The 22330-nt window shown below is 36.1% G+C and overlaps 1 protein-coding gene across 1 annotated transcript in view; it reads right to left on the bottom strand.

Annotated features, from left to right (window-relative positions):
- LOC121868796 (ankyrin repeat domain-containing protein 13C-like) overlaps positions 1-21596 on the bottom strand; it is a 49650-nt gene extending 28054 nt beyond the window's left edge. Inside the window, exons 1-6 of the mRNA XM_042369733.1 lie at positions 21469-21596; positions 18660-18701; positions 15187-15291; positions 12774-12905; positions 12013-12224; positions 11054-11185 (exon numbers count right to left, since the gene is read on the bottom strand). Coding sequence (XP_042225667.1) covers positions 11054-11185; positions 12013-12224; positions 12774-12905; positions 15187-15291; positions 18660-18701; positions 21469-21580 — 735 coding nt within the window. The 5' untranslated portion in view covers positions 21581-21596. The remainder of the gene's footprint in view (positions 1-11053; positions 11186-12012; positions 12225-12773; positions 12906-15186; positions 15292-18659; positions 18702-21468) is intronic.
- Positions 21597-22330: the final 734 nt, after the last annotated feature.

The raw sequence follows: 22330 nt of genomic DNA, 5'->3' as shown, positions 1-22330 counted from the left end.
TATTGTAGCCTCACTTTTCTTAATCGTACAAATAAAGGATTCACCCACCCCCATGGCAGGTCCCATTGACACTATGCTCTCGCCACCCACTAATCTATCGACCAATTCAATTTCTTTTCTAGAATCATCACATTCCTTGCCCTTTTCACTAACACTCAATGCACACTTAGGGGGCCATAGGTAAAGGCAAAATCAATGTTATTATGGTATAAAATATGTAATAAATATCAAGTGTACGGAGCAGTAAAATACATCTGCATGGTACGAGATCACAACACTGAGAGAGCGTGGCTTGAACAGTGGCAGGAGGCTGGATGCTGCTTGGATGAATACATTGGAACATGGAGGGGAAATGATACCATGGCAATAGGACCTGGGCCATCAACTATTCCCTGGTCAGTGGCACACTGCTCATGGGCGATTGTTTTCCCTGGAATACACATCTGGATCAGTTTGCTAATCAACTTTTTGCACCAATCACTCGAAAGTTTGCTGATAAATCCCAGTGCAATGAAGGAGAGGGGGACACATCTGTTCACTGGCTGCTTAAGCTATTTCTGGTTGCATAATTTTTTTTTAAATCCCTGAGGTGAAGATGCAGGAAGTAGCCTCATGCCATTGTCCAAAGGGTGCCAATTATCACTTTATCATGTCTAATATTTCCTGATGGTTCTCATTTGAGCTTCATCAGGTTAAAGAGCACCAAGAAACATGTTTTACCTCTGAGGCAGTCAAGACGTGTGTGTGAGTATTTGCAACTGGATCATGCCTTCCTTATAATTACTCCCATCGCTGTCCCCAAGTCAACTAGCTCTGAAGTTGGGGGTTACTGTCTAACTAATAGCCAAACTTCCATGTATTAAATTTAGATGTGGGTGAAAACTTGGCTACAGTATTAGAGATGACATTTTTCTTATATAAATTTTTTAAATATAAGTCTTCCCTATTCTCAACAGTTTCATCTTAATCAATATAATTTTTTGCAACCAGAGAGACCAGAAACATGACAAATATAGGGAGAAACCAGCTGCAATATATTTTAGAACTGTATCCATTGTTTCCTCCTAAAAACCATCCAGTAATATACATTTCTATATCCAAATGTCTCCCTACATGGCTGTTGATTAAAAGCAACCTGAAGGTTTTTTGTCATGCCTTCAGTCTTCTCCACCTTGGCCTATTTCTTTCAACGCTTATAAATGTTTGAAGATAAAGTATATCAGATTTGAAAAGCCTCCTTAAAACCTGAGAATTTAACAGTGGAAAAGGGGATCCTCTCTTATATGAACTCTGGGAAATGTGATCACCAGAGAAACAAGAGATTTTACTGCAAAGAGTCTTGAATAAGTTATGACAAGTTCATGAAAATTCATCAGTTTCAGAAGCAACAACAGCTATAATAAGATTGAAGCAGCAACTATATGTATGGCAAAAAAATAAACATTCTGAATAACAACAGTGGCACAAGCAGCATTGTGAGAAGCAACAATTAAGAAGCTAGCAATCCGCCTTTCAAAAACTGCAGGAACAGTCACCTGGCAAAATTCAGCATCTAGATCCCCAACTGAGAAGCAAGATCAGAGGTCCTTTGTAGACTTGCTGTTGAAAGTCTCATCTCTGCCTCCCTCCACACTTAAGGCACAGATAAATATAAACCTGGAGGATCCTCATACTTGCTGCAGTGAAACTACCAGGGAGTAAATGCTTAATGGGAGGAACTTCATTATCTGATAACTTCACATAACTCTTTATTTCTTTAGAAAATTATGAACTGGAAAGTATTCAATTCTATGAAGATGATACAGGAGCAATGCTTATGTCTATCATGAGACCTGTGATTAAAGGTTTCGTGTGGAAGTGGCAGTAATGATTCATCAAAACATACCTCATGAACTCATACCATTACATAAAAAAGTATGATTATACAATTAACAATATTGAAACATTGAAAAAAGAAGAGAGGACAAATACCCAGCCCATTATGATATTCTGAGACTAGGATAAACATTATAATCTCTAGGGTTACACTTAGTGTAAAAACAACGGAGGGACTTAGAAACCTACAATAACAAGAGAGGTGGCTCTCCTCAAAACCCAACTGCAGTACCATGGCACACCATATGTCCATTACCATACATACTTGACTCTTGAATATCCACTGTGACCTTTATCTTTGACACAGACTTGAATTTGCTGTTCTATAATTCATATAATGATGACACACATTCAAGTAAAATTTCATCAAAATATCTATATTGATGCATGAGTTGTGTTATGCTCAGCCAAACACTCAGATGACATTATCATGCCATAGTGCATCTCTTTACAATGTACAGTCAACAGTAGAAGTTCATCCTGAACCAACCTGCATGACATGAGGCAGGTGATATGGTAACACTGTACAGGGAACAGTTGATTGATATGCTTTAAAAGGCTAATTATTTAACCCTTAGGCCCCGGGTGACGTTCAAAAACGTCCGACGAGTGCACCCCAGGTGACTCTCCAGAACGTCTGCTTATTTTCTCCCCATTTTTTTTTTATTATTATTATTTTTGGAAAAGTTGATTTTTTTTTAATTTATCCACCCCGGGTTAGGGTAATGCCAGCAGCACCCTAACCCAGGGCTTAAAAAGGTTTAAGATTTATGATCGGAGACTGCCGAAGAATACTGCAAAACTTGGATAAATCGGACTTCAATATATCGGAATTCACTTTTTCATACTCTCTGAGGTGGTCTGGATCGCTCCTGTATTCACCAGAAATATTAAAAAAAATTAAATAAATCTCGAAAATCCAGCATCAGCCAGGATGATTTGTGTGCTCGTAATGCGGTTCAACGTCAGTGTGTGGGTGTCGTGCGGAGCATGTGTCTTATTGTCTCAGACTCTTAGTCTCAGTCCTGTCTTCATTATATACTGTATCAGTGTGCTGCACCTCATTACCTACAATGATTTAAGTGGGCTTTTTTTGTAGAATACATAGTATCTTTAAAAGGGATACTAGAAGGTTTAAAGAAATGAGTTAAAGTTATGTAAGTACATATTTTAAGAAATGGATAAAATTAAAAAATAAACAAATCTTATGAAAAGAACAACACTTGCTCAAAGTTGCTCACTAAATACTGTACAGTGGTCAAATCAGATTTGCTGTAGGCCTCACAAGAGCTAAACACTGCATATGTAAACAGGCTGGGGTAGCAGGGGGGCAGCCTGATCGGGGTTGCCGTATTTGTCAGATATATTCATTGATTCAGTATTATATTCTCATATACCGTAATCAGACTCTTATGGTGTATGGTTCATCCTGATTACCATAATATCTTCAATAATAGAGAAAAATACAATGCAGTATGTAAGTTGTAATTTGACTTGAAAATAAAGGATAAGCTGTACAGGTTGGACCTCGCTAATCCGGAAAGCTTGGGACCAGACCAGTTCCGGATTAGCAAAAATTCCAAACCATCAAAGCTGAGGTTAAAAAAAGCAAAATAGTGCATAAAATTTACTACAATGATATCTTCATTAACCGGAACAATTGGTGCAGAGCACTTCCGGGAATGAGGGATTTCTGGGCAATGAGGCGACTCTCTAAAGCTAAAAAAAATCCCTCAACCCCGGAATTTTCCGAGTGCCGGAAAAATAATCTCGAAAGTTCCAGAAATTGTGCATTATCTCTCAAACCCAGAAAGTAATCGCCTATCCCCGGAATTTTCCTGGTAGTGGAAAATATTTCTTAGAATTTCCGGTAAATGACCCCGATTTTCATCTCTCAAACCCAGAATAAAAATCCCCATCCCCAGAATTTTCCGGGCACTGGGAAAATTTTCCAGAAAATGTGTCCCTCAGAAAATCGTAACCAAAACTGTAATTTTCCTGACAATTCAAAATTTTTCCAGAAAATTCCAGCTTTGGGAATGATTTTCCAAGAAATTTTCAATTCCTGCTATCGGAGAGTTCCGGGTTTGAGGGATTCTGACTAACGGAGATATTAGTGTATTACTGTCTAATTTATTCTGTATATAGACATCTTTTCTAAAATAGTTAATGTCACATGCTTATGTTTTGCCGCATTACAACCACTTTCACTACTTGCTGGTCTCTTAGGAGGCATATTTATGGGTAAATTATAAGTATTTAAAGGTAAAATAGTGGCAACAGCCACTAGAACTGAGCTATGACACCGTCCCGAACCATCGAAGCTGCTGGACTATCGGGTCTTGGATAAGCGGGGTCCAACCTGTATTGGAAGGTATTCACTCAGGATGCGTTTGTGTGAGAGCTTTCAGCAAACCAGCTTACAACAGGATCACTATAACACACTATTAGTATTTGACATGAAGATACCTTTCTAACAATGTTATTTATTACCTTTGAGTGATACATGATGGCTGAATTTGGCTACTTGTACACCTAGACAACAGATTAATGAATAAACCAGGGTATATGCAGATGCATAATACTGTACACTACAATCTTACTTAAGTGCTGATAAATACACTGCAATATTATTTATGAAGTGATGATAAATAAACTACAGTACTGTATCAATTTACCAAGTGCTAAAGATGGACGTTGTGGTAAGAATAAGTGGTGAAGGAGATACATCAATCAGCTGTTTGCCCTTTGTGAACAAACGAATCATGGTGTTGAGAGTGGGGTTCTTTTTTCAGGAAAGTTGATTCTTTTATGATAATATTTTATCAACCTGGCATCAAATGAACCTAAAGATATGAGAATTTTGAAGAAATTGCATAAAGACATGTTAAAGGGATCTTGGGGGAGGGAGCCACCCACCAGTGCTACCCAACTCACCTGCTGCTTCCAGATCACTCTCATCTCCAACACACAATCTACCCCTACAATTACTTTTTCTAGTTTTTATCATTATAGTACTGTACAGTATACAGTTTTCTCTTTATTAATAAGACAAATTCTGTGGTTACTTACATAACACTTTACAGTGCGTAACAATCATCTTGGTGAAAACAGTTGTCGGCAACCAGACTAGGTCTGATTTTCAACCCAGAGAGTTCTGTTTCATATTTGTTATTGTTGATGTTAATGTGTTTTAATAACTTGTTATGCATTATAATAACAACTAATTTTCTTTAAACAGTCTAGATAAGCACTGTTATCTCAACCCCCACCCCCTAGATATATATACTGTATATATATTTTTTTTACAGGAGTTTGCCCCATTTAGGCCAATTTATCAAGGTTCTACTGTGCATTTCTTATATACCATATAAACCTTAATTATTATCAATGTGTAAACAGTGGGAAAATAATATTATTGAGATATAAATGACATTGCTTCATAATGAATGTCACCAAGCATGAAAAATACTCATTGGCATCAGCAGTATGAATAATTATACACATGTGGATCCCAGTCATGAATCATCCGGCAGCAGTCATATATTTCTCAATAACATTATTTTCCTACATTTTACACCTCGATATGAATTAACTTATACCATATACAATACAGTACAAAAAATGTATTCTTAGGCAATCTCCAATCATAAATCTTAAATAACTAGGCATTTAAAGTCTATCTGTCAACTGTTTCCCATACAGTGTTACCAGACCACCTGCCTCATATCATGCAGGTCAGTTCAGGATGAACTTCTGCTACTGGCTGTACAAAGAAAGTATCCTTTTACACGTACAAACAAGGACTTATTCTAACGAGGACCTGGATAAGTATCTTAACTAACATGGCAAATCATCAGCAGAGTCAACGTAAGTACCACTACTTTTTAGTTCCTTCGAGGATTCACTACTTAATAGAAACAGCAACATCAAAAAAACAGAAGAGTCATTCACAAATTTCAATACCTTGGTGATCATATGAATGCCAAGGTAGTTACAATAGAGAAAACTACAATCTGTTAGTTCAAGTGAAAAGCCAATGATTCAACTTGGATCTACCACAAAAGGAGACACTTAAGCCAAAGAAATCCAGAATGAGGTGAAATATACTTGATGAGTGTAATACATCCATCATTAATCCCAGTATGTATATCCATTCTTGTTTTGGGCAAGGAACATGAGAATACTAGGAATTTAAATTCCTCTGAATTCAACATAAAACACAAAGCCAACACTGTAAATTACAAAAAATATCAGCTAAACAAATGGTAGAAGCCTATCAAATTATGCTAATTTTACCAATCGCATTTTTCAAGGCAGGACATGAAGACAAAAAACCTCTTGCTCATTTCTACTAGTACAACAGAAATTTAAGAAAAGACAGCCAAAAATATGAAGGTATTATCCATAAAAAATTATTCACACCAATCAGAGTACCCTTGAGAATTATGTAAAAAAAAAAAAAAAAAAAAAAAAAAAAAAAAAAAAAAAAAAAAAAAAAAAAAAAAAGGCTGCAGCAATGTACTACATAGAGCTTAGAAAATATACTTGATATCTAACCTGATAATGCTGTTGCTGTATCACAAAACTAAAAATTTTATGAATACCCCCAGAACTAGTGGATGTGATCTTAAAATTTACCCTAACATATGTATGATATTCAAGATAGTAGGTCAGAGAGTTTCAATTACCCATGTAACCACTACCAGGGGAGAAGTAAGAAGGTGCCATTTCTAACCGAAGTTATTCTCGGGTGATATGCAAAGCCAGCAGGTCTATGGAGGCCAAAAAGTCCACTAAATCTGAAAATTACCAGTAGATAAACTTTCCAACCTTACTGGATTTACCAATTCCTCTTCCATTTTTCAGTCCAAATCAAGAAGCTATTTATGTACCAATAACATCAACTCAGGGTTATATACGTACTACCTTCTTGGCTGGTGGATCAGTGAGTTATGTTATAGGGCATTATGGCCACCAACAGTGAATGCAATAAACCCAATTTACACAGTATCTCTTTGTGCATCTTCCATGGTGACAAATTTAGTAAAGTATCTGTCATATGAAAATATACTTTACAAATGAATCTATTTTACAAAAGATTTGAGCATTCTAAATCTCAAACTAAATTTTCCAAATACGTTCTTACATGAGAGTCAATTTGTAGAAATTGAGTTGGAGGAGGAAGTTTTATGGTGATTCTGGGAGAATGAATGACATACTGAAAGCTTATTTGTAGACTTAATAACACTAAGAGTGTCTGAGAATAGTGAATTAGTGTAGAGGTAGTGTATTTGCATAAACTAATGATATAGCCAAACTGACACTAGTACTATGGTTTATTACATACTTTCCTTAGACACATGATGTTTATGATATTATCCATTTCATGTATTCATCCTTTTTACGGAAGCCTCTGGGTCTCAAACTTTTCAATTGACAGATACTTTACTGTACTAAGGCTCTGAAGGAGAAGCCAAGATACACAGGGAGTGGCCAATATGTAATGTATCTATGGACAATTCAACAATGATACCAAAAATCAGAGCCATGATCCTTGCTGCTCTCTCAGAGCCACAGTACAGTATTGACTTTTTCATTGTGAAAGTCCACAAACAGTACTGTACTGTACTTTGACTTTCTGACAATCTGAATGTGTTTTCTAACATTCTGTAAATGTTTGTGTAAAATAAACATAATAGAATTTACTGTACAGTAAACCCTTGCCATTCTTGGGTTTGCGATTCGCAATTTCGACGATTCGCGGTAAGCAGATGGTGGCCAGCTTGCGAGCCTCCCCGCAGCGTCTCCTCCCCTGTTTACGCACAGCCATTGCCTGTGACGCAGCATCCGTGTTGTACTCTCAAAACTTTAGTGTTTGTGTGAAAATAGCCCCAAAAGACTGCCTAGTGTCAATGCTAGTGATGCTAGTTGAGTGAAACGTAAAAGGCAGAAGTCAGTGATGACCCTGACAAAGAAAGTTGAATTAGTAGACAAGTTAAAGGAGGAGATGAGTGCTGCCGCGGCTGGTCGGTTGTTTGGCGTGAACGAATCAACAGTGCGGTACATAAGAAAGAATGAACAAGCAATTCGTGATTCTGTTCAAGTGGGTGCTCCTGCAAGTGCTAAAGTGGCGCAGGTTGTTCGTGACAAGAACATAGTAAAAACAGATAAAGCACTGAACATTTGGATTGAGGACCAGCACTACAAAAATGTTCCAATCAACAGCAACGTGATTCGTGAGAAAGCTAAGAGTCTTCATGCCCATTTTTACGAGTCAACGGGTGGTGAAGGGGCTTGTGTGGCTACTGAACCAACTTTTAGTGCCAGTAAAGGGTGGTTCGAGAATTTTCCGAAAAGATTCTCTCTCCACAATGCAAAGCTGACTGGGAGGGCCGCTTCAGCTGACCAGACAGTCGCAGATGCATTTCCTGCAAAGTTAAAGAAAATAATAGAAGAGAAAGGCTATAGACCAGAGTAAGTGTTTAATGCCGATGAATCTGGTCTATATTGGAAAAAGATGCCTGGTAGAACGTACATAAACTAGCAAGAGAGGAGTGCCCCTGGGTTTAAGGCAGCCAAGGACACAGTGATGCTCATCTTCTGTGGCAGTGCAGCTGGTCACATGATCAAACCTAGCTTGCTTTACCATTTAGCAAACCCTAGGGCTTTAAAGGGTAAAAACGAACTTTTTGCCAGTGTTTTGGCAGTCCAACAAAAAGGCATGGGTAACTGTGCAAGCATGTCTGGATTGGTTCCATAAATGTCCCAGAAGTGGGAAGGTACCTTGCTTCCAAGAAGATGGAATTCAAAGTGCTATTATTGGTAGATAATGCACCAGGCCACCCATAAAGTTTGCAGTTTAGCCATCTAGGTGTAGAGATGGTGTTCCTACCCCCTAACACCACTGCTCTTATTTAGCTTCTCGACCAGGGTGTAATAAAACACCTTCAAGGCATATTACACCTGACGCTCTTTTGGTCGTATCCGTGGTGCCATGGACGCAGACCCTGACCTTGATGTTAGCATGTGTTGGAAGGAGTACGGAATTGCACACTGCATTACCAACATCAGTGAAGCATTTAATGAACTCAAACCAGACAGTGCCTGCTTGTTGGCAAACCTTATGGACTGAGTGTGTGAATAACGTCCAGGGATTTCTGTCCAAAGTACAGGATGTGAATGATATTGTGAGTGTTGCACAACAATTGGGTGGTTAGGGGTTTGTGGACATGGTTGCTGTATACGTGGAAGAGCTGACTGATAGGCATGAAGAGGAACTGACAGAAGAGGATTTGGAAGAGTTGGTAAAAAGTACTGAGGAAGGTAACGCAGAAGAAATTATGGAATTGCAACAAAAGGTTGGGGCTTGAAAAATTTTTGTGAACTATTTCAACATGTGAAGGTGGTAACCGATTTCCATGTTGACCATGACCCTTCCATGGAACGGAGCCTTAAGATGGTCCGAGAAATCAACCACCAGGTATTGTTTCCCTACCAGAAAATAGGAAATGTTTAAAGACCTCAAGGCCAAGAGGAAACAACTACCAATCACGATATTTTTCAAGAAAGAACCAGTCACTTGCCCAACTGATTCGTTTCCCTCCCGCACTCAGTCAGCTGCTGCTGCTACCGTAGCCGCTCCACCCTCCTCCTCCTCCCAGCCACGTGCCACCTCCCGGCCATGCGCCTCTCCACCAACCACCACTGAATCACCCTCTTCCAACAGTAATCCTGATGATCCCCTTATGCTTCAATAACCAGATGTCTCCTTATGTAAAGTACACCACTTCATCAAGCTCCAAACATCCACATACAAATGTGGAGTGTGTTTCTCATACACAGTATAGGTATACAGTAGTGCAGTAAGGTAGTATAAGCTGCTACTCGCGGTTTTGCCAATTCGCACCATTCCTTGGAACCTAACCCTCGCGAATAGCAAGGGCTTACTGTATTTGATAACTGTACTTTCATACCCATATAGCATAAACTGAATCAAACACATGTTACTACCCAGTGTATGTCTAGTTCATTTTGAAATATTTTAGATACATAATATATTGGCATTCACCACATACTAAGGAACTGAAAACTAGTCAACCGAGGAATTGCAAAGGATGATTTGCATTTATTTGTACAATTGATAACTTTCATTAATCTGGATCTGCATGTTACATCTTATATAACCAATTACAAACTAATGAAATCAAATGTTACAAGGGAGATTCCTAAAACACAAGGTAATATTCTTATCAGCAACAAAAGGGAGATAACAGAACCATGTCACTTAGTTGTACTTAACTTATCTTGATCTTATCTTAGCCTACATTTTTAATTCTGGTAGGAATTACAAAACTTTCCAATTCATGAATGTTACTCCTATGCAAAATAAAAAAGCCTAAACAAAATTTGATGTAACTTTTCCTATACGTTATGTGAGAGATAAATAGAACAGAATTCAACCTTCTACAGCGATAAGAATAGGATATTAAAGAATTATATTTTTGTAGCTGAGTTAGTTGAGGATACCGAATAAAAGCAACACTGCACACCATTCTCACATCCAACCCAAACAGGAGTATTCAAGTAAAATATTTAAAACATTTTGTAAAATGCCATCAAATTGCACCATTATCAAGTGTAATACACAAATGAATTTTTTTTACAGGAAGCACATGTTCATGTTTTAGCTTTGTTTTTAGGGACATATTATGAATAGAGCTTCAAAAACAATAATTAGGTGTGCTGTGGACATGCAAGAGAATATCTAATTCACCAGTAGTTGTAAATCATAAATTTCATCCATGAAAACACACCGGCATGTTAGAGTCACAAATCTAACAGCAACACTTAAAATATTCACTGTTACAGTATTTAGTTAACATGACTGAAGCAGCTACCTTCTACTAACAAACTAGTTAAAATTACAGTAAAGTTGCATGAAAAAAGAGCAAAAGGAAAAAGTGAAAAATAATCTGCATCAGTATTAAGTGCATTACCTATTTCATCTGACACAGTCCTTAATGAGCTTGAACATAACTGATAAGTAGACACTCAAAGATATTAAAACTTTAAGGGCTTATTTATACCTTCTTATTTGTGTACATCCACTCATCTCAAAAGAAATAATTAACATCCTGCTACAATATTAGAAATGTAATATAATAATTAATCATACCTTCTTATCTGCTCTGAATATCCAGCCTGTCTGTGCTCTAGAAAAAGTTATTTGTTTTGTAGACATCTGTGCAGCTACTATGTCTGAGCTCATAAGGATATCCACCTCATCCTCTATTTCTGCTTCTGTTTCCTGCAAAAATTATTTTTTATTAATGCTAACTTGAATTGATTAATCAAAAAATCTTATTCTATATCAGAAACAAGACTTTACTACTTATGAATTACCAATTATAGACACAGATTCAGTTTGTACTATTACTGGCCAATAAGGAAAAATTACATATAATGGTGAATGATGATTAACCCCTTCATTACAGATGGGATGTATACTTTACATCTGTATACACTTCCTGCAGTACACTACAGCTGGGACGGATATGTCCCTAATAATTTAAAATTTGTACACATTAGTTTGAAAGTGGTCCATGATTGGATAGTACTGTATGGCAATCTATCTATTGTTTCCATCGGCTGAGTCCATATTTATCACCATGAACAATGCTCAGTTACAATCACAATGGAAAGGGTGATGTACTGCCCACTTCCAGAAATTTCTGGGAGATGAAAGTATAAAAGCTTATGATAATAGACACACTGTATATATTTATGGGGCTCAGAGAGGCATGTTCTTTCATATGACAAGAGAAAAATTATTAAAAAAGCAAATAAATTTTTTATTTTTTACTATGTACTGTACTGTATGTGGCATCTGGCAGCAGCGACATCATAGTACACGCTTGTTGCGATGTGGGAAGCATTGCTAGCACCTGTTCACCATGATGTTTCTGGACTCGGGTTGATATGCTTTTTCAAATGACCGTTTTCAGGGTCTAATTAATTTCTTTGCATGCCATAATGAAAGGGTTAACAAATGAAATGTTCAAAATTTTTAAACACAGTAATTCAGTTTTCTTTTGGAAGCAGTTTCCAGTACCAAATAATTCACAGAACACCAACCTCATGTCTAACTCCTTGGTAGACTCTTAGTTTGTTGTCAAGAACTGTCAGGGAATGTGAAGGTTTTGAACTTCCAGTAAACAGAAAGCTGATGTCCCCTCTCTCCCAGCGCATGTCATTAAAATCCACCAATGTTGTGTCTAAGCGAATAGACGCTCCCTTTTTGTGAATCTTACATATATCGGACGGAAGCATTCTGGACACAAGTGGTACTGCAATGAATCAAGAATAAGAAAAAATAAACAAGATTCAAGATTTAAAAATTTTTGGTTCAATTTTTGCATGGGTTAGCGGCAACTACGTACTGGCAGCTGTTGGGTAAATCCAAAACAGGATCTCCACCACCCCCCCCCCCCACCACTGCAAATCCAGGGCACCAGCCCAGAAAATGCATCAGAAACAAGGGGATGGGCACAGTTCTGGTGACCAAGTTGCCATCAGGCATGTTGAAGCAAAGTTTTATGGCTGGATACCCCTCCCAAAACACACCCATAGGTTGGAAACATATGGCAAGGCAAAATTGCAACTCCTTGATGTATTCAAAGATTAACTGCTTAATTGAAGTATCACATGCTTATAATTTTTTATATATTTCAAAAAATTCTAAATCAATTTAGCACTGCAGTAAAGGCACTTACATACTAATCACATTCTGCATATTATTCTTAGAATTTCCCTGAACTCACTCAAACACCCAATTCCCACTAGTGACAAGGTGCACGGTATTCAAGATAACATGTATTCTAAACACATCCACCTACCCCAACTCTGAAAATCCCATTTGAGTTCCATGTAAAAATCCCCCATCTGGGCTAAAGCTCGGACTAAGTCTGGTCTCCGAGTCTCCATGTGCTCTCTGGACTGTAGCTTTAATTTTCGTAATAACACAGAAACTGAAAAAAAAAAAGGATATTAATTTGTTGATTATCAGATACGATGATATGGATTCATATAGACACAAAGGCACGAGAACAATGACTTCTGGAGATCTTGAGAATAATATGAATGGTGAAATCATTCAGAAATTGAGATAAAATGGAAGGCGAAAAAAATAGAGCACATACAATATTAGAAAAAAGTAAACTTAGTTACTGTAGAAGTGTGAGGAGAAAAAATGGAGTGTGAGAGAATAAATGAAACACTAATGGAAATTTACCAACAGTGACCAAGTAGAAGAGAGGGAGGGAATTAAAAACTGAATGTGAAAATAGTATAATTTACATCCTCTCTTTTTGTTCTTACTTGGTGATATGGCAATGTGTCCAGTAAGGATAGCAAGTCTTACTTGATAAGGTTGGTATCCTAAGTATCCACTACAGAATGTGGGTCTTAGAGGGTGAAGTGGGAAATGTCCTTTATGAATAAAATGTCTTCTACGAGTTCAAAGAAGTTCATGGAGATCAAGAGTGATAAATCTATGAGTCCTGACTGAAAGAAGAGCATATTATTGTAAACAAACCTGAAGCAATGATCTTTTACACATCACTCAGAATTGGCAAACTATCAGAACAATGGAAATTACTATACAAATGTACAGGTAAAACTTTTTATTTTAAGAGGTATTTAATTATTCCTGTGAGTTTTACAAGATTCACCTGCTAGATTCAGGACTGCATTGCAAGGAATCATAATATGAGTCATATGGTAAAGAGTCACCTAGTCAGCAGTGCACTGTACAGCTTTATTGTGGCAGATCCACAGAAGTTCAACTATTTAAGGTGCTGAAAACATGCACAGAGAAAATTAACATGGGATTTGGATATAATTAATATCAGTGGCATTATCTGAGTAATCACCTAGATTTTTTCTTTTTTTCTTTGTTTAACAAAGGACAGTTAAAGTAAATATGGTCAGGTTTGACTAGAGTGTAGTGCAAAGTGAAAACCTACAAATGAGTGCAATAGTCCTGAATGTATTCATCATATACAGCAGTGTATAATTATGATTCACCTAATTATATGTTTTGCCATACTTTAGTGATTTGTATCTTTAGGCTCACACTAAGATGTTCCACAATATTAACCCTTAAGCCCCGGGTTAGGGTGCCGCTGGGCATACCCCCCCCACACGGGGGTAAATCGAGAAAAATCAACTTTCCCAAAAATAATTTTTGACCTTTTTTAAATGATAAAACAATAAAAAAGTAAGAAAAACTATATATTGATGCTCTAGAAACTTCCCTGGCAGTGCTGAGGGAGGAGGGAGGCGATAAAGGGACAGCTTGTTGACAGCGAGCACTCATGGTCAACTACACACTTAGCAGCTATTTTTAGCTTGCCTTTGTGTCCGAGATTGCCAAAAATGCATATATTTACTGATCATAATACTTATTTCCTAGAAATAATTAATTTAGAATTTATTTTAATTGCATTATTTTACAAAAAAACTGCTCGGCGACACACACGGCTGTCTTTGTGTTTGGTAGAGCAAGTAATGCGAAGATATAATTATTAGAATAATAATTCCACAAATAAATACAATTATAACATAATCATAGCATTATTTTCCAGTAATACTACACTACAATACATCTACACTACTTTTAGCAATATTACTTTGATACAACATGATAAAATGGACAAACAGGAAGCTTCCCTGTGGCCGAGCGTGTGGTGTGACAGGCAAATAGTCAAACTGGAACCTGATAACCCGCGCTGGGCATTTAAACAGTGGCAGGAAATGGCACGCGTTCTGGAATGTCACCCGGGGCATAAGGGTTAAGCCTGGCTAGAAATGTTTACAATGTCAGGTGATAACTTCTGCCAGAACAAAGAGAACACAATGCATAATAGAAAAATTGAGCAAACCGAGTAGAGTAAAGGACCTGGGTGTTGTGAATGACAATAGTGTCAACTGAATATCACATGAACAACAGAAACCATGAACAAGACAATTGGTTTATTCCAGTGACCATTCACTCACATAAAGAAAATTTCAGATGGCTGTAGAAGGCCCTGGTCCAAACATATTTAAAGAGCACAGTACACCAAAGCAGTATGGCATCCCCACAAGATGAAAGACATCTAAGCAACCAAGAGTTTAGAGATTGGCATCAAATTTATCAACTGAGTATAGAAACTTGAGATATGAAAACCATCTGAGAAAGTTAAATACCATCCTCCATACGATGAGCAGCAATGTATTAATTAAATTACTAATTATGAGGAAACTTACTAGTTTGTCTGTCACCAAAACTGATGGCTTCTGCTAAGGGACTCCAGCCATTGCAATTTTTGACCTTTACTGGTGCTCCATGCGCCAGAAGGAGATGTATACATTCTGTTAAAAAAACACTTTTAATTATCCTGCCCAACATAATCTGAAAGAGCAAAAATTGCCACAAAATCTTACTATACTGTTGTATTAGCCCCCCGTCTCATGGCAATAACAATTATATATATTTGGGTTAATACATTTAGTTTATACAGTATAACCCAATTGCCCTACTGTAATTTTCCATAAGCTGTGAGGTGCCATGTGCTGTTCACGTGAGGGGAAATTCCTCTATCAGTAAGCCGACCTTGAGAATGTAGGGTTAGCCCAGTCTCTCCTTCAGAGCCTCCTCTCACAGGCACCAGTCTTCACTTGAGTTTCACGAGAATCGGACGGGTGAACTAACTCAGTCAAGCTGAGCCCCCGTCCTTAACTAACACACAGCTTACAGTGTTAATTACGGTGCATCTACTAATAGACTGTGACCAATATAGTTTTACCAATAAATGGAGAAAAGATGATTTTGGGTTTGTAACTTAACCCCTTAACTTATTTATATACAGTATAAGCCAAGTTAAGGGAACTCTACCCAAAGCTTATATACTGTAGCTATGTACAGTCTCTTTCAAGATTCTTCAAACACTGCTGAAGGCAGCTGGCACCTCAAGGCCGCTAGTTTACTATAGTACGTAGTATGATATAATACGAAACAACAAAGCCCAACCAGTAAATTAAGCAACGGAGAACTAAGAAACCAATCACCAATCACTTTTACATTTATTCATAATTTTTACGACGTACTATAGTAAACAAACGGCCTTGAGTTGCCAGCTGTCTTCAGCAGTTTTCGAAGAATCTTGAACGAGACTGTACATCAACTTATATCCTGGATAATGTACTACATATAAAATTAAATAACTTTGCATATTCACCTAGTGAGGTTTGGCCACTACTAAGGTGAGATAGAACTACTGTGACCAACTCTACCATTCATTAACAATTCAAAATTTAATAGGTTCTCTGATGATACAGTTACTGTACTGTACAGTACAGGTTAACAACCCTTTATTCGAAATTCCGAAAACCGAAAAGCTCTGAAAACCGATAAAAATTTTTGGTGGGGCAATTTTTTTTTTTTTTTTAACCAGGGATTAGCCCACCCAGGCATAGATCACTGACCCACATCGGGGCCTGGGGGGTGAAAATGTAATAATAATTATAAAAATAATTATTCACAGTAAATAAAATTGTTAATAAAAAATACACCAAAATAAAATAATAATGATAACAATAATAATAATAATAATAATAATAATAAAAAAAAATAATAATAACAATAATACTCTAATAATAAAATAATAATAATAAAGAAATACAAGAATGAAAAAAGATCAAAAGTGAGAAACACGACCTAGACCTGTGAATTATTATTATTATTATTATTATTATTATAATCTTTATTCTATTTTCGGCCCCCCAGGCCCTGATGTGGGTCAGTGACTTGTGCCCGGATGGGCTAATACACACATAAAAAAAAAAAACTACAGCTAGACCCCGACTTACGACTGCCGCAGTTGTGACCATTTTTTTTTTCTCTCTCTCCAAATGACACACGCATTTTCTATGCCAAAACGTTTCCAGTTAATGTAGTCTCCATGTATAATTAGAAAATTATGGGGGCCCCATGTGCATTCAGCTGACTACATTAAAGGTAAGTGCTCAGTCACACTGTATCCATTCCTCATTATTTATTACTTTTACTGTACTGTATCCATTCCTCATTATTTATTACTTTTACTGTACTGTATTTCATTGTAGATTTTTTATTAAAAAAAAAAAAAAAAATTATATCTATGTCGGACTTACGACCATTCGGACTTACGACCTGGATTTGGGTCCCTAACCCCGTCATAAGTCGGGGTCTAGCTGTATTCTGAAAACCGAAAAATTCCGAAATCCGAAATGCCTCTGGCCCCAAGGATTTCGGATAAGGGATTGTCAACCTGTACTTGAAATGGGGACTAGGCATTACCATGAAATACTGTCATTAGTAATGCAAAGCTGATTTCAGTTGTAATCCTTAAAACATTATGAATGCTTATTAACTTCACGTATTTACTATTCATTTCTAAATAAAAAAAATTATACTGTACAGTATACTGCATTAAAAGGAACAATTACCATTTGGCCTCACTGTTTTTAATCTTATTATCAAAGTTCACTATGTTTTCAAATAAAGCAGCTACCTGTACAGAATAGTAGTTGCATTATGTACTGTACATAACTAATGCATAAATATAAAATAATAATAATTCTTAACTATTAACCAAACACTGTGCAGTACAGTATATTAGAAAGTTACATCCTTTAAAAAGTTACTTACTGTAATTGGATCACCTGTACTTCTAGAAATAGGCAACATAGTACAGTAATAGGAAAATATGCAAGGAATTGCTTGAAAATACAGTACAGTACTACTGTATAAAACTAGAAAGTCAAGATTGAAGCCATCTGGTCTGTGGGCCACCCATGAGTAGCAGGGGTGTTGTGGTATGGGTGGTAATAGGGTGTATTGTTATAAAAATTTAGGGCATATTGCTACATTCATCATGGAGCAATTTACTAGAAAAAATTGAGAAATTGCTAGTGTTGTGGATAGATTCTAATAGTTCTGATGAATGCATGCTTCTTAGCCAAGTTGTCCTTTGCAATTTAGTTCATTATCTATTTGAATGTGTAAAGCAAGAAGAGGGTGGTGATTCTTCTGAAGCATTTAATGGCAGTTCAGGTTGGTTTCAAAATTGTAAATGCATCAAGAATACTCAGAGTTCAGAAGTGTTTATATAACTGACTAATCAGCAAGCACTGATGAAGAGGTGGCCATAAAATTCATGTCAAACTAATGACAATTAACGGTAGCTATTGAAAATAAGGATACCTGACCGAGCTTGTTTTCAAAGTTGACGAAACTGGACTTTTTGGGATAAGAATGCCATCACAAACCAGCTCTCTTCAAAAAAAAATTGTGGTAAGTGTTGCTTTTTATTAACACTGGTTCTAATAATTAATATTAAGTACTGTATATTGTATAATAATCGAATAACATAATTTTCAATATATAATATTGTATTGGTGTATTTATACATATTTTATCCATTAAATTTAAAAGTAATGTACAGTCTATGGAAGCAAAACATGCATAAAACAATTCCCATTAAGTACATTATAAACTGTTTGTTTATTCCAAAGACCTTTCAGAATGCATCCTTTGTGCTAAATTTTGCATTCTTGTGCAGTATTTTATGAAGCATTGCTAATAAGAATACTGTACCCTATAGCTCCTGTAATATAAGATGACAGAATCAAGGAGGTTTACTTAGAGAAAGTCATCTTCTTAATCATAAAACATACATTATGATGCTATTTCACATTACCTTTATGCCCCAACATGACAGCCAGGTGGAGAGGTGTATTTCCTGGAAATGTTGATAATAATAAGTGAAGGTCTGAATGATGATAGACTGTAGGTATACAGTACCATTACTGGTATTTTTTTTAATTTACCATAAAAACGAAATAAAAAATAATACGTACTCTATTTTTGTCACTTTAAGTTAAAATATTGTATTGTAATATCTAAAATATTGTAGCTACAGTACAGTATACTTCTTTACAGTGAACATTATTCTACGATATGTTATCCAATTTACAACAAACTCTTGAAGTCAGTAATAAAATTGAAGTTCAATCAGTTTACATCAGCAAGAGATGAGTCAGGTTAAGTGGACCTACAAGTGGGTAGATTACAATATTTTAAGTTTTATTAAGAGACATCAGGTGGGGTTACTACAGATACAGTGCAATGGTTAATGCTGACAACAGCAACACATAACTCCCATGCTTCATGTATTTTTGTGCAACAGTCTTAACACAAGCCCAGGATGATATGCAAAAATTTTTTTTTATATCTTTCCTTTTTATGTACAGTATTCAAATTATATTCCTGGCACTAGGGGGGTGTCATGTCCATTGTTTATGTATGGTGTTACCCATTATTTTCTTGTTAGAGATGCCATTAACTTTGAAAAAGTCTGGGTGTCAAGCCCAGATTCAGTCAGGTAACCCTACAGCTCCTCTCAAACATTTCCTGTTTCCCTTATACAGGTACTGTATTAGCACATCTATGTAAATATATTGAAATATGCATTACATCCTTTGGCAACATGATCTTGGTGTCTAACATCAGTTGTAGAGATGTAAAAAAAAAAAAAAATACAATAAATAAAAATAAAATATATATATGTTGGGTGGAAAAAAACGTTTTTTTCCGGTATTTTTGTAGCCTCTCATAAATTTACATTTTGAGTTGCTTCCAATATAAGATATAATTATAGTGTTTTTAGATAATTTACACATTTATTTTCATTAATTTACAATAACTATTGTCAAAAGTAGTACTGGAAAGTACTCTACTCTGCAGAGGTATTGTACATGTACAATCATTAGCAATATTTTCCAATATATTTACTACCCCTATATACTCTTCAGTAAAGTATTTTGTTAGTTTCAAAATATACTTTTTGTGTAAAATAATCTATCATTATTATTTAAGAAAAAAATTCAAGAAAAGAATAAAGTAACCCATTTATAAAAGTACTGTACTTTAATTACACAATTTCAAGAGAGAGAGAGAGAGAGAGAGAATGACTGTTACAGAACTTATCAACCCTCTTCAGATTTTTTTTTGCCGAAGAAAAAAGGTTTTATTCCGCCGAAAAAAACAAAAACATTTACATCACTAGTAAGGAGTGGTAGCGGTGTTCTCATACATTACCGAAAAATTTGCAGTTCATCAAACCGAAAAGATCCTCCTATTCTAATATAAAAATCCAACTGTTGCTATATATCGAATATTGTATTCAACCAATCTCTTGGTGTGCACATTAGCATGTAGCTAATGGCAAGTGTGTTGAGGATGTAAACATGGGAAAATTAAAAGTACGAAAGCTGTAACTCCTTCACCCATTTATTTCTAGTCATGAGGTTAGAAACAAATTTTCTTCTATAAATTATTCTTTTTAATTTCTAAGAACAGCATGACCACCAGAAGGAATTGTTTGATTTCGTACATTTTTTCCACAGATGTTATTATCATAGTATTTTAAAAGAGGTGACATTTACTAGAACCTAATACTGTACAACCTAAACCTCGTCAACCAAAGAAACCTACCTAACCTTACCGAACTTCCTAGCCAGGGGGCGGATCCCCACCATATTAAACAAAGTACTGTACTTATTTTGATATCTAGTACTAATATAAGTAAATTTGTTGAAGTGTCATGGTGCAATTTTAACTTTTTTGTAGAATTAAGAGTACACTCGGACCGAGTGGGTTGATTGTAAACAAACAACTCAACATGCAGTGACATCTGATTTTTCAGAGAAGCATTTACTGTAAACAGTTAAATTCTTAATGTTTAGAGACATCATTTTAGTGTCATATGATCAGTTTTTCACTGTGTTTTACCAGGCAATTTTCCTCATCTTTCATGCCCTGCCCACTACAGGTGATTTATGATTGTAGAGAAAAAATAAATCAATAATAATTAAAATAAAAAGTTGCTGTCTCTTTTAAAATACTTCCTATGGTGATAAGAACAAATGTGGAAAAAATGAATGAAATCGAACAATTTCTTCTGGTGGTAGTGCTGTTCTCAGAAATTATCAAAATTTTCCTACAGTGGCTCCTTCTGATGTTTAAAATATCCTCAAGATGCTGGTACAGGCACACAACAGGTGTTAACTACTTTATATACTACCAACACCATCTCTTTTTGGATAGACAAATATCAATAGCCACTAATTTTTCAAATCCTTGTGATTATGACACAAATGGAAATAAGATTTAAGTCTTTTTTGTGCCAACACTGTTATGGACTAGATAAACTACTGTAAAGTTGTATGACAATTTCACTGTAAAAATATCTAAAGATCAAACTCCAACGATACATGTGAAGAGGGTGCTTAAGCATAACCTTGCCATTATTACACACATCCATCCCACATGAGAAAAAAGCTAATGAGTACGCCAGAAACACGTGAATTAACCGTCAAGTAACACTGAGTCTTGTTAGTCCACTATAAACACCATGACAACTGTGAGAGGCGAGGATGGTAGCACTCATAGCATGGTTCTCTTTTCATATATCTGTTCCTCGCTAGCTGAGTTATCACATATCTTACCATGCTTATCCTTTTTGCCAACATCACAAGTTCGTATTAGCGCAGATACTCTTCGGATATCGCCATTAAAGACACTTTCATGTAGTTCGTAAGAGTTATTGTCGTCGGCCATGTTTACATATTCACATACTGGAGTCAAAGGAGAACCTGAAATACATGTTTTAATGGTCAAATAAATAATATGATTAATTTATATAAGATAATATAGCACAATTTTGTAGTGAATTATTCTATTGTTAATTAAATTAATACATTAGATAATAAATATGGAAATTTATTAAATATACTACCAACGTCTTTTGACACTTGTAAGAGAGAACGACCCTGGCTGTTAGTGAAGGGTAACTATGGCAAACAACAATAGCTGTCTTCTATACTGTATATATAACAAAGAAGTCTGTCTGTCTGTTTGTTTATTATTTTATTTGTTTGTGTGTCCGCACGAGAATCTCAGAAATTACTTTACCGATCTGTAGTGATGATGGATGGTGTTATATGTACTGATGATGGATGGTGTTATATGTACTGATGATGGGTGGTGTTATATGTAGTGATGATGATGTTATATGTACTGATGATGGATGTTGTTATATGTAGTGATGATGGGTGGTGTTATATGTAGTGATCAGTGGCGGCTCGTGCATAGGGCTGCAGAGCTGCAGTCCCCCAGACACTCACTGCCAGGCGTATGATTCCTTTAGAGAGACAGCTGAATAATACACTACCAACAAATATATCATTTTATATGTTATTTAATTATTTTCAATACGTTGCTAAGTGAATTTTCATTAAAATCAGACCAAAATTTAAGTTACTTTCATAGTTGCTGTCAATGCTGTACGATTCATGTCTGTTATTAATT

Source organism: Homarus americanus, unplaced genomic scaffold, assembly GCF_018991925.1.
Source record: "Homarus americanus isolate GMGI-L3 unplaced genomic scaffold, GMGI_Hamer_2.0 scaffold30535, whole genome shotgun sequence".
NCBI lineage: Eukaryota > Metazoa > Arthropoda > Malacostraca > Decapoda > Nephropidae > Homarus > Homarus americanus.
The sequence above is the reverse complement of the archived record's forward strand: the minus strand, read 5'-3'. Positions and strand labels throughout refer to the sequence as shown.